The 13,516-nt window shown below is 44.5% G+C and overlaps 1 protein-coding gene across 1 annotated transcript in view; it reads right to left on the bottom strand.

Moving 5' to 3' along the window:
- Positions 1 to 4,372: 4,372 nt before the first annotated feature.
- Positions 4,373 to 13,516, bottom strand: part of LOC128315396 (uncharacterized) — a 10,424-nt gene continuing 1,280 nt past the window's right edge. The window contains 1 exon segment of the mRNA XM_053221911.1: positions 4,373 to 5,967. Coding sequence (XP_053077886.1) covers positions 4,388 to 5,967 — 1,580 coding nt within the window. The 3' untranslated portion in view covers positions 4,373 to 4,387.

Raw genomic sequence — 13,516 nt, 5'->3', positions numbered from 1 at the left:
CATTACAAACACATGATCGTCGGTATAACTCATTGGCTTCTTTTGATCGAAGTCAATCTCCAGCTCCTGTGCCCTCCCTGGAAATTGGGAACTTTCAATCCCATCCCTGGGATCACCAGCCCCGAATCCTCAGGTTACCTAAGGGCCTTCCGGAAGTCAACTCGTTAACATAACAAAAGACACCTTTATTGCTCTCTTCACAGGGAATTACTAGGGTTTTGGAGCTCCCTGTCAGGAATGAGATGAAAACCAAATATAAATATCTTATTATAAATCACAATGTCACAGCCTCTCCTATACAGACACACATTGTGTCATTTAGGGTCCACCTGGAAAATACAGGATAATGTCCACATCTCAAGAGCCTTAGCTTAATTACATCTGCAAAGGCCCTTTTCTTTCTTTAAAAAAAAAATTTTTTTTTTTAACGATTATTCATTGAGAGACAGAGAGAGAGAGACAGAGCATGAGCGGGGAAGGGGCAGTTAGAGAGGGAGACACAGAATCCAAAGCAAGCTCCAGGCTCTGAGCTGTCAGCCCAGAGCCCAACGTGGGGCTCAAACCCGCCAACCGCGAGATCATGACCTGAGCCGAAGTTGGATGCTCAACCGACTGAGCCACCCAGGCACCGCCCCCCTCCATCTTTTTATTATTAACAGCTTTATTGAGATATAACTGGATATACTTCATACACCATAAAATTCACTAATTTAACATATATATTTTACTGTTTTCTAGTATATTCAGAGTTTGGCAATTATTGCCACTAATTTTAGAACGTTTTGCCACACCTAAAAGAAATCCTGTACCCGTTAGCAGATACTCCCTATTTCTTTCCTTCTACTTCAGCGTCTGGCAATAACTACTTTCTATATCTATGGATTTGCCTGCTCTGCACATTTCATATAAATGAGATCACACGCTATGTGGTGTTTTGTGCCTGGACTCTTTAGCATAATGTCTTTAAGGCTCATCTGTGTTGTAGCAAAAGCATGTGTACTTCATTCCTTTTGTGGATGAAGAATATCCTACTGTACCCATATACCATGTACGCTTTATCTGTTCATCAGCAGACATTTGTTAATAGACATTTTTGATTATTATGAATAAATGCCGCTGTGAACCTTGTGTACAAAATTTTGTGTAGACATAGGTTTTCAATTCTGAGTCATTCAGTCTTAGAACTACATGTGGACCATGAATAGTCGAGCCTAGTCCCTTTCCAAGATCTTTCCTCAAGTTTGGGGCAATGAGTTTACACACCTGTAGTAGTTTTCCATAATTGTTGTAGCAAATAACCACACTGGGCTCAAAACAACACAAATTATCATCTTAAAGTTCTGGAGGTTAGAAATCTAAAACAGATCTCCCTGGGCTAAAGTCAAGGTGTTCTAGGTTCTAGAGGGGATGATCAGTTTCATCTTCAAAGCCATCTGTCTTTGTCACAATGCATCACTCATTGTACCTCTTTCTTCTGCCTCCTTCCCCCATGTTTAAAGGATGCCCCTGGTTACACCACGCCCACCTGGATAATTCAGGTAATCTCCTTATGTTAAGGTCAGCTGATTAGCGACCTTAATTCCAAATGTAACCTTGATTCCTCCTTACCATGTGACATAGCGTATGCACAGATATTGACACATCTTACCACTTTCCAGGGGCATTATTCTGCCTGCCACAGTATCTTTTGAGCTATCTTGAGGTCTCTGCTAGCAGTCCTTTGGAAACAACTATTTTATTTATTTAAAAACAATTTTTTTTACATTTATTTATCTATTTTTTTGAGAGAGAGACAGAGCACAAGTGGGGGAGGGGCAGAAGGAGTCACAGAACCCGAAGCAGGCTCCGGGCTCTGAGCTGTCAGCACAGAGCCTGAGGTGGGGTTGGAACTCACAAACTGTGAGATCATGACCTGAGCCAAAGTCAGACACTTAACTGACTGAGCCACCCAGGTACCCCAGGAAACAACTATTTTAACACACACACACACACACACACACACACACACACACCAATAAAGTATAGATACAAGGAAGTCTAAATCAATACCTAAAAATAAACAAAAAACAAAAAAACCCAACCTATTTGGTGAGGTTGCAAAATGTATAACTACCTTGGAAGATAGTGTGGCAGCTTCTTAAAAAATTAAGTATGCTCTTACCAGATGCTCCAGCAATCTCGGCTCCTTAGTACTTACCCAAATGAGCTGAAAACTTACAACAACACACATAAATTCTTCATAATTGCCACAACATGAAAGCAATGAGAAGAGGGTAAATAAACTGTGGTACATCTAGACAATCGAGTATTATTATTCAGTGATAAAAGAAATGAGCTAACAAGAAATTAAAATGATAAATTAGAAGCCAATCTGAAACGGTTACATATTATTGAATGATACTGACTGGATGACATTCTTTAAAAGGCAAAGATATGGAGATGGTAAGAAGATGGGTGGTTACCAAGAGTTTGGAGGGAGAGAGTGAGAGATGAACTGAACAGGTGAGGCACAGGGAATGTGGGGGACAGTAAAACTCTTCCCTATGATACAATGATGGTAGAAACATGTCATTTCACATTTGTCAAAATCCATAGAATGTACAATGGAAATGTTATGCCCAGAATTCGTGATCCCCAAAGACCACTAGGGAGCCGAGTCCGATGCAAAAGCAAAGAGCCTTTATTCGAGCTAGCTCGAGCTCAATCCCCTACCTGCACTGACACAGCGGTGAGATACCAGGGAAAGAGAGCGAGTTTCAAAAGGACAAGGTTTTATTGGGGCCTGGGGGCAGTTGATGAGGTAATGGCTATGGCCTCAGCCGATTGGCTGGGGAAGGGTCCTGGGGAAGGGTCCGAGTCCTGTTAGGCAGGTGAGGGGGGGGTTACTCAAGGGGAGGAGGTGTGGTCAAGGTGAAGCACACAGAACAAGATGGAGTTGGCTGGCGTAGGCCCGCCCTTTCATTCCCCCCTTGTCATGTAGCTTAGGGACCCAATCATGGGACTGGCTGCATTTATGGTGACAAGGGGAACAGAGTTTGGAGGTTTACGCCAAGTTCTGGGAACCAAGTGTCCCTGGGGTGGCTCTGGGACGTCTGATTAAGTATTGTCCCCGAGCTGGTGTCTATGATCTGCCAGGTGATGTTTTGGGGGGCGTGGGGACTCCCGGCACCATGAGCAATGACAAGCAGAGTTAACAGAGTTACCAATATTAGGTAGGTCAAATGCGCTGTAGCTTGAGCTTGAGCGGGTTGTGTTGGTCCCGACTGATGGCCCATCGCGTGACAATGTCCTTCCGGATTGAGGAGGGGTCCGCTGGCTGAGCGTAGGTGTGATGGACCCAGGTCGCGATGCCGTCTACCTTGAGAGCGGTGGGGGTTGTCAACACCACAATGTAGGGTCCCTTCCAGCGCGGCTCGAGAGTTTCTCGGTGGTGCCTCTTGACGTAGACCCAGTCTCCCGGCCTGTACTGATGAGGTGTCAGGATCGGGCCAGCCTCGTAGATGGCACGGAGGTGCGGCCAAATGTCCTCGTGCGCCCTCTGGAGCCCGCTCAAGGAAAGAAAAAGTTCTTGATCTTTAAACTCAGCAATAAGTTCAGCTAGAAGGCTGGGAATAACAGGGGTGGCCTGCCAAACATGATCTCGTAGGGAGTAAAACCCAGAGTGTAAGGAGTGTTTCTAACCCTGTAAAGGGCGTACGGTAGGAGAGTCACCCAGTCCCCGCCAGTCTCCATGGTTAATTTGGTAAGGGTCTCTTTTAGGGTTCTATTCATTCTTTCTACCTGTCCTGAGCTCTGGGGCCTATAAGCACAATGTAATTTCCAGTTTGCCCCCACCGCCTTGGCTACTGCCTGTGTTACCTGCGAGATAAAAGCTGGTCCATTGTCTGATCCTACCATGGCAGGAAAACCATACCTGAGTAAGATGTCTTCTAGTAGCTTCTTAGCCACCGTCTGAGCCGTTTCATGCTTGGTTGGGTAGGCCTCCACCAGCCAGAGAAGGTGTCTGTAAATACCAGGTCCTCGTGTAGTGCCTCGTCGAAGATTGTGGGTGAATTTTTGAATCCCTGAGGTAGCTGTGTCCAGGTGAGTTGCCCACTGTAGCCCTCCTCCAGATCATGCCACTCGAAGGCGAATAAGACGAACGTTGGGGTGCCAACGGCAGACTGAAGAAGGCGTCCTTTAAATCTAGTACAGTATACCAGACCCTGGAGGGCGCCAAGGAGCTCAAGAGAGTATATGGGTTGGGAACAGTTGGGTGTATGTCCACGACCCTCTTATTTACTTCCCGGAGGTCTTGTACTGGTTGGTAGTCATTTGTGTGAGGCTTTTTGACCGGCAGTAAGGGGGAGTTCCAGGCAGACTGGCAAGGAACTAGTACCCCTAGGCTTCATAGTCTCCGGATGTGTGGCTGGATCCCTTTCCGGGCCTCCTGAGACATGGGGTATTGTTTGATCCTTACTGGACTCTCTCCTGGCTTGAGCTCTACCAGGACTGGGGTCCTATGAGTGGCTAGTCCCATCCCCCCTGTCTCTGCCCAAACCGAGGGGAATTCTCGTAGCCATCTGTCTATATTATCCTCTCTCGGGAGCGCCTCCTGGTGGAGGAGGTATTCATCCTCCAGTTTCATGGTCAGGACCTGGATGGGGTGGCCCTTGCCATCGGTGACCTGAGGCCCCCCTTGTCTGAAAGTTATCTGAGCTCCAATCTTGGTCAGTAAGTCCCGTCCTAACAGCGGGTAGGGGCATTCTGGTATTACCATAAAGGAGTGGGATACCCGGCCCGTTCCCAAATCTACTGTTCTTCGGGTAGTCCATGAATACTGGCTCATACCAGTTGCCCCTTTTACCCAGGACTTTTTGCTAGCTAGTTTTCCTTGTGGGGTGCGGAGGACCAAATGTTGTGCTCCGGTGTCGACAAGGAAGTCAATAGGGGTCACCTCCACTTTAAGAGTTACCCTGGGTTCGGGGAGAGGGTCCGAACCCTGACTCCCCTAATCACTTAGTTCATCCAGCTCTAGGACTTTTACTCGATCAGTCTTGCTTCCCTTCCCGCCAGCTCTTTTTGGACAGTCTCGGGCCCAATGCCCTATCTCCTTGCAGTATGCGCACTGATCCTTCTGCAGCCTCTGCTTCCCCCCCTTGGTGCTTTTACCTTTTCTTGTGTCGTCTGCCAGCTGCTGGAGACGGCGGTCTCGTTCCTCGGGGAAGTCAGCAGTGGTAGCTAGTAGTATTCTGGCCGGGTCTCGAGTCTGCTTACTGCTGGCAGTCTCCATGGCGCGAGCCTGCTTGTCCTCAGGAGGCTCCCGGTTATTATATACCTTTTCGGCTACCACCAGTAAGTCCTGCAGACTTTTTTCTCCTAGTCTATCTATTTTCTGTAATTTTCTCCTAATGTCTATGGCCAATTGGTTTACAAAGGCCATGATAACAGCTGCCTTGCTTTCTGGAGCCTCTGGATCCATGGGGGTATAGGTGCGGAATGCCTCCATGATCCGTTCTAAAAAGGCAGCCGGAGATTCATCTTTTCCCTGTTGTACATTTCCTACCTTGGCCAAATTGGTTGGCTTTCTAGCAGCCATTCGGAGACCCCCCATTAGAGTCTGGCGGTAGACCCGGAGCCTCTCCTTACCTTCTGCCGTGTTGAAATCCCACTGGGGCCGAGTTAAGGGGAAGGAGGCATCTATCTGAGCCTGGTTGGTGGTGGGATTCCCGTCTGCGCCTGGAACTAGTTTTCGGGCCCCACTGAGGATTCTTTCTCTTTCTTCAGTCGTGAACAGGACCTGCAAAAGCTGCTGGCAATCATCCCACGTGGGCTGATGGGTAAAAAGAACAGAGTCTAATAAATCAATAAGCCCTGCCGGTTTCTCGGAAAACTTAGGATTCTGAGCTTTCCAATTGTAGAGGTCACTAGTGGCGAAAGGCCAATAGTGATGGGGCTGATTCCCCTCCGCGTCTGGGGGTCCGGTGGCTCACAGGGGCAGAATAGTGGAGTCCCCGGCAGAGGCGGATTGCCCCCTCTGAGCCCTTTGTCTGGTAAATGGCGGGCTTCCCCCTGGAGCGTTTCCGCCTCCCGCTCTCGGAACAGCGTCTGCCTCCCCCGGAGGGGGAGGATGGTGTTCTTCCGGCATCCTAGAGGGGTTATACGGGGGAGGAAAAATTAATTCTTCTTCAGTACCCCCCTGTAGGACAGGGTAGAGGGGTGCTGAAGGCTGGGTAAGACTTTTCCTCTTCTCTGTCTCCTGCAAAGCAAGAATGGGTTTTGGCTCCGGAGGGAGCAGGGTTAGGAAGGGCTTAAGCCAAGAGGGTGGGTCTTCTACAAGGTCCTGCCAAGTGATAATGTAAGGGAGCTGATCAAGATGGCCCGCCTTAGGCTGAGAGATGATACTCCTGACTCGGTGGATGGTAGGGAGGTCGAAGGTCCCCTCTGGTGGCCATCCCACATTGAAAGTTGGCCACTCGCTAGAACAAAAAAAACTGCAACCGACCCTTTTGGACTTCCACACTGAGGTTGTTAGCTCTTCCCCTCACATCCTTAAAGTGATCAATCATAATACTTAGAGGAGTAGTCTGAGTCTGTCCCATAACGTCCGTCCAGTAAGTCCACAGAACAAAACAGAGAAACACAAAAACAGACAAACAGAGGGCCCCTGGAAAGTCTTCCAACTCCATGGAAGCAAAACTGCAAGCTAGCTTAGACCTTTGAGGGGATTCCATGTCCCTCCAAAACTGTGAGGGGATTCCACGTCCCTCCAAAGACGACGGCCTCACGCCGACCAGCGGGAGCGACCCGCCTCATCTCAGACCTTTGAGGGGATTCCACGTCCCTCCAGAAGGGAGAATCGGAACGTCTTCCGAAACTCCCGGCCCGTGGTCCTCCAGTGCGTCCACTTAGACCGTGTCGGGCACTACCAGAATTCCAGAAATGAGCTCACACAGAAAAGACAGAACAAACAGACACTAACCGTGGCCAGTCAGGCTCTCCGGGTCGGGGGTCCCTCGGGGGTCTTGGGGATCCCGGACGAGCCCCCAAATGTTATGCCCAGAATTCGTGATCCCCAAAGACCACTAGGGAGCCGAGTCCGATGCAAAAGCAAAGAGCCTTTATTCGAGCTAGCTCGAGCTCAATCCCCTACCTGCACTGACGCAGCGGTGAGATACCAGGGAAAGAGAGCGAGTTTCAAAAGGACAAAGGTTTTATTGGGGCCTGGGGGCAGTTGGTGAGGTAATGGCTATGGCCTCAGCCGATTGGCTGGGGAAGGGTCCTGGGGAAGGGTCCGAGTCCTGTTAGGCAGGTGAGGGGGGGTTACTCAAGGGGAGGAGGTGTGGTCAAGGTGAAGGACACAGAACAAGATGGAGTCGGCTGGCGTAGGCCCGCCCTTTCAGAAAGAGTGAACCTAATGTGAACCAACTTTAGTTAATAATAATGTATTAATGTTGGCTCATCAATTGTGACAAAGGTACCACAATAATGCAAGATGTTAGTAATGGGGTGAACTGCAGGGAGGAGTGAGCAGGGTATATGGAAACTGCCCTTTATACTTAATTTGTCTACAAATCTAAAACTTCTCTAAAATGAGTTTTATTAATAATAACAAATATATTTATTAATATAATGGATTTATTAATTATTTAAAATTCCATCTACAGAGATGCATTCTGACCACCGTAAGGGTAGGGTTTCACATTATTTCCTAGAGAAGTGTAGCTCCTTGTTATCTGCCCTTCCTTAATGCCTGATTTCAGAAATCTTTCTCTCGTGTGTACAACTAAAAGTTCATTGGAACAGTCTCAAAAAAAGAGGTCAATTAGCTTCAAAAGTCAATTTTCGTCTCTACCTCATAAATGACAGCACTTTTAAATGACAGATTTTACAGAATCAACTCATTAGAATTTCAAACTTTTGTGGGGTCCGGTCCCCACTGCCGTCACTCTGTGACACCTACAATATGGGTGAGAAATCCAACAGGTTTCTATGTTTAGTAGCTACTTACGTTGGCTGAAATTCAGAGGAATTTCATTTCAGATAGTAGCTATTGTACACTTAATCTCAAAGTAAGCTATTTTTGCACTTTTTAAGTCATCTTCAGACCCCTCAGGGGTTCGTTCTTTTAGAAAAGAAAAGAAGTCTCCACCAGTGAACACTGAAATAGACATCTGAGCATTGCCATCATTTCCTGTTTTTCAGTGAGGATTTCTGGCAGGTCAAACTTGTTCATCATTAACACTTCTGTTCAAGAATTATGAAAATTCAGGTCAATCACCAAGAAAGTGAGTTTCTTTGAGTCTTGGGCAAGATACTTGGCTGGGAATGGGGATATGATCTTTGAGAAGGTAAAAAAAAAAAATTTACAATTAGTGAAATTCAAAAACTGCTCAATTTGCTCATTTTTTTTAATATTAAGCAGGCAGCAACTAGGTATCTAGTAAATTTCTGTCAAGAACTGTGAAGTGTCTGTGATTCTATCCTATTCAAGCTAATGAGCCTGTCACAATTTCATGCACGCTGAGAGACAATATAAGACTTCTGGGTCAGAGACAAAGGACTTGTCTCAGATTTGACTAACTGGTTGTTTTGTTTGTTTCTTTGTTTGTTTATGGCTTTTGGTTTTTGATTTCTTCCAATTCTTTGACCTCAATGCATTGCTAGTTTACAGGTGACAGATTCAAACAGCATTAACAAGGCTGAAGCATTCCATTTTATTACGCAGCACGACAGAACGTTTGTGAGCCCACCATCGTAGCTGCCATCATGCTTCTACATCACTGGTGTTCTTGACATACAGGAAGAGTGAATTCTCGAGGAAAGTCCAATCCTTCTAAAGGCACATATTTGCCTCGGAATATAATAATGAAGAACATTATTACATGGCAGCATTTGTCACTATAGCTGGTTAATTTACATCAGCCCTTGGACGGAACGATCCTCTGAAGTTTGACAAGTCTGACTCCACAAGGATAGGAGGCACTATAGTGTCCAGTGGGCAGGACACTGAGCCACAACATTGCCTTCCCAGTCCCTGTGGACTGGTGGGAATAAGCTCTACCCAGCCCTAACACTCCCTTCTGCCTCCAATACCAGGGTTACACTAAATGAGGAGTCAGTGAAGAGAGGCCTTTCGTTGGGAACAGCCTAGGGAAAGAAAGGATGCAGTTTGTTTCCCATTCACAGGAAACTCATCTTCAGGCTGGAGTGCCTTGCAATACCTGGTTCATACAGCATATTGGGAGGCCCATTATTACCAGCCAAGTTCACACTTGATGAACACCAAGTTCATCCAGTCAAAATTATTCCAAACTTAAGTAGGTCAAACAGAGCTGAGTCTGGAAGTTCCTGTAGATCCTTACTGGTGAAACATACCCCCAAGGTAAGTGTTGTTCCACAGGAGCAGTATCTGAATTTAAAGAAGTCACATTACGACACAGTTATGACATTGCAGAGATGACGATGATGATGATGATGGCAATTGGAAGAAAACTCTGGTGATTTAAGTTTATATAGCTCATGTGTCTTGATATTATGGATATTAAACAGTATAAATTCTTGGGTTTTATTTTAAGACCATCAATGTGCCATAGGTTTTTCAATCCATCAATCAACATTTTTGTTGTCATAAAACTCATAAAAGAAGTCATAAATTCATAAAATATTGTGTTTGTAATCTCTAGTGAAATTAAAGTATTTTTCTCCAAAAAATTTATAAATTTCTTCACTGTCCATATACTTAACTTTGGAATCATGATCTAGGCCTATAATAGATTCTTGAAACTTTTCTGCAGATACTTTGTGGTTCTTTGTTTTGTCTTATGCTTTTTGTTTTGAGGCCGTTATAGAGTCACAGGAAGTTGCAAAAATAGCACAGAGAGTCCTGGGTAGTCTTTACCCAGCTTCTCCCAATGGCAATATCTTACATAACAATATACTATAAAACCAAGAAATGACACTGGGACATTACAATACAAAACTGAGCAAGTCCTCAGATTTCGCCGATTTTTACATGCATTCATTACCATGTTTCTGTATGTGTTTGTATTTGTGTATGTGTGTGTTATTGTAAAATGTTACCTTATGTATTGATTCATAAATTCATGGCCACAATCAAGACACAGAACTCTTCCATCAGCACGAAGGAACTCCCTTGTGCTACCCCTCACCCAGCCTCTATCCCTCTATCCCCAGTAAGATCTTAGAGTGTTATTTACTATTCCCACTGTCTTAGACTGATCTAAGTGTAGGTCTTCTTCCAGAAAAATTCAAACTATAAATATGGTTTGAAGGCTCCCACTTAGTGGGGGTAGGGTAATCTTTGACTTACATTAACCAGCTACTTTCTATCCAGGTTAATACTTTTCTTTTCTTTATTTATTTAACTTTAATTTATTGAGAGAGAGAGAGAGAGAGAGAAAACACAAGAGGGGGAGAGGCAGAGCGAGAGGGAAACACAGAATCCAAAGCAGGCTCCAGGCTCTGAGCTGTCAGCACAGAGCCTGATGCAGGGCTCGAATCCATGAACTGTGAGATCATGACCTGAGCTGAAATTGGGTGCTTAACCCACTGAGCCACCCAGGTGCCCTTATCTAGGATAATACTTAACTCAAAATTTTGATTTTGCATTGCTTTTACTTAATGACGCAAGAGGTGGAGAAATTCTTACCTTTTAAATAGTACATACCAAGTAATTTCCTCAAAAGAAGAGAACTATCTTTGGAAAAATACATCAAGAAGTGCCAAGAGCAGAAGGTGAGCCTTTGGAGAGTACGTGTGTTGAGGCCAGAACTCCTGAGGAAGGGAAGAATTCATCTATGAGACAAGGGCAGGAGTTTGTTGTTTTGTTTTGCATCTCAAAGGGAAAGCGAAGTGAGTGAATAGGACATTCTTGAGAGTGTGGATACTTAGAATTCCTTTTAAGATGATTTATACCAGGGGGCGCCTGGGTGGCACTGTCGGTGAAGCCTCCAACTTGTCTCAGGTCATGATCTCACGGTCCATGAGTTCGAGCCCCGCATCAGGCTCTGTGCTGACAGCTCAGAGCCTGGAGCCTGTTTCAGATTCTGTGTCTCCCTCTCTCTCTGCCCCTCCCTGCTTTTGCTCTGTCTCTTTCTCCCTCAAAAATAAATAAAGATTTAAAAAGAATCTAATAAAAAAAAGATGATTTATACCATTGGGGCACATGGGTGGTTCAGTCAGTTGAGCATCCAACTCTTGATTTTAGCTCAGGTCATGATCTCATGGTTCATGAAACTGAGCCCCACTTTGGGGGTGCTGTTAGCGCCATGCCTGCTTGGGTTTCTCTCTTCTCTCTCTCTGCCCCTCCTCCTACTCATGCATGCGCTCTCTCTCAAAATAAATAAACTTAAAAAAAGATGATTTATACTGTTGTACTGTGAGCCTCTCTTTCGTCTTAGCCCAGAATGCTTCAGAAAAATCTGTTAGACTCATGTTCTTTCATTTTTTCATGTATTCATTTATTCATCCATTCACTCATCAAATTGTAACTGAGCACCTTTTATGTTCATGGCATATCCAAGGCTTTTAAGTTACATCAGCAAACATGCCCAAGTCCATTATCTCACCTAGCTTACATTCTAGTTGGAGAGAGAGACAATAATAAGATTAATACATTTGCAACATGTCAGCTACTATGGAATATCGTGAGGAACAAGAAAGCAGGGCATTGGGGCAGAAAGAGAGAGGGGTGTGAGTTAGTTTAGACAGGGTAGTCAAAGGTGGCGATGTTTTAGCAGTGACCCAAATGAAGTGAGGGTGTAATGTATACAAGTATCTGGGAGAACAGTGTTCCAGGCAGAGGGAACAGCAAATGAGATAGAAGTTGGCTTGGTGTGTTTAAGAAACAGAAAATATGGGGCAACTGGGTGGCTCTGTTGGTTAAATGTCTGACTTTGGCTCAGGTCATGATCTCCTGGTTCATGAGTTCAAACCCCACATCAGGCTCTCTGCTATCGGCATGGAGCCTGCTTTGGGTCCTCCGTCCCCCTCTTTCTCTGTCCCTCCCCTGCTAGTGTGCTCTCTCTCTCTCTAAAAAATGAATAAACATTAAAAAAAAGAAATAGAAAATAGACCAGTGTGCCTTGAGATTAGTGAAAAACAGGGAGTTTCAGGAAATGATGTGTATGATTGCTGTGGAAAGTAAGAAAGGACAATTCCACATAGCAAAATGAATATTCCTTTAAAAAAATTTTTTTAAATTTTTATTTATTTTGGGGACAGAGAGACAGAGTGCAAGCAGGGGAGTTGCAGAGAGAGAGGGAGACACAGAATCCGAAGCAGGCTCCAGGCTCCGAGCTGTCAGCACAGAGCCCAACGCGGGGCTCGAACCTACAAAGCACAGGATCGTGACCCGGGCTGAAGTCAGATGCTTAACCGACTGAGCCACCCAGGTGCCCCACCACGTAGCAAAATGAATAGAACAGAAGAAACTTCTAGAACCCAGACGCCTGACAATTGTGCCACCTCTGAGAATACAAGCCATCACCTCCTTATCCCAGAAAACTTAGGTACTACTTTGGACTTAGGAAAACAAGGGAATTGGTAGCAGTCGAAGACATTGTCTCAATTTGGAAGGGCAAGGAGTCCCTGACATAGAGTTTCCTCTGGCAGAACTCTTTAGAAGTACTTGAACTTTCATCAGAATTTTCATTTTTGGTCATCATAGCTTTTCAAGAAGCTGTTGCATCACGACAGTGTTCCATTCATTCTTTAGTAAAACTCACTAAATTCTGATAATAAAATCACGGAGATGTAAATTGCATGAGAGTATCACCTTGGTCTGTCTTGCTCTACACTTTTCAATCTCTGCAAAAGTGCCCGGTACATAATAGTGCACATATGTATCCTTAAAGAAGTTAACAGTACATATATGTCCCCTTAAATAAGTTAACTAATTAATTTATTTAAAATGTTGATGCTGATGATTTTTCTCCAGGCAGAAGGTAAACAGTACACAGCCCATTCTATCATCTTGGCTTCCCAGGTAGAACACTTTTATGAAAAAATATGATTTGATCACAGAACATCTGTAATAGCCTCCAATATTTGCAAGTAATAAGAGTTTAATTTAGATAGCCGGTGTTCTCATCCAGATTTTGTGACATATTTTATTACTGTGAAGTATCAGTCTGAATAGTGTCAATCTAAACTGAAAATATGCCAGATTTATTAGCACCAGCATTAACAGACTTTTTAATTAAGTTGCTGAGTCTGTCAATAATATAGTGAACTGTCGTTTCTGGAAAGAGTTGTGTAATTATTTCTTCTTTATAGAACTTTTATCCTATATGGGTGTGAAGTAGGGCAAAGTTTCAGCAAATGTGCAAGAATCTAAGCACAATTTCACGACATGTTGTTTTAATGCTGTAAAAATAAAAATGTTTGAATTTGTTCCTCAAAACATAAGTCTTGCTTGTCAGGCTTATGCTTAATGTACTATTGCTTAAATGTACTATTGAATCAGTCAAATTTTCTTTTTTTTAAATAGGTACACAGGTTGATCGTCTGGAAT

Source organism: Acinonyx jubatus, chromosome C2, assembly GCF_027475565.1.
Source record: "Acinonyx jubatus isolate Ajub_Pintada_27869175 chromosome C2, VMU_Ajub_asm_v1.0, whole genome shotgun sequence".
NCBI classification, from domain to species: Eukaryota; Metazoa; Chordata; class Mammalia; order Carnivora; family Felidae; genus Acinonyx; species Acinonyx jubatus.
Note: the sequence above shows the minus strand (reverse complement) of the source record. Positions and strands in the feature narration are given on the sequence as shown.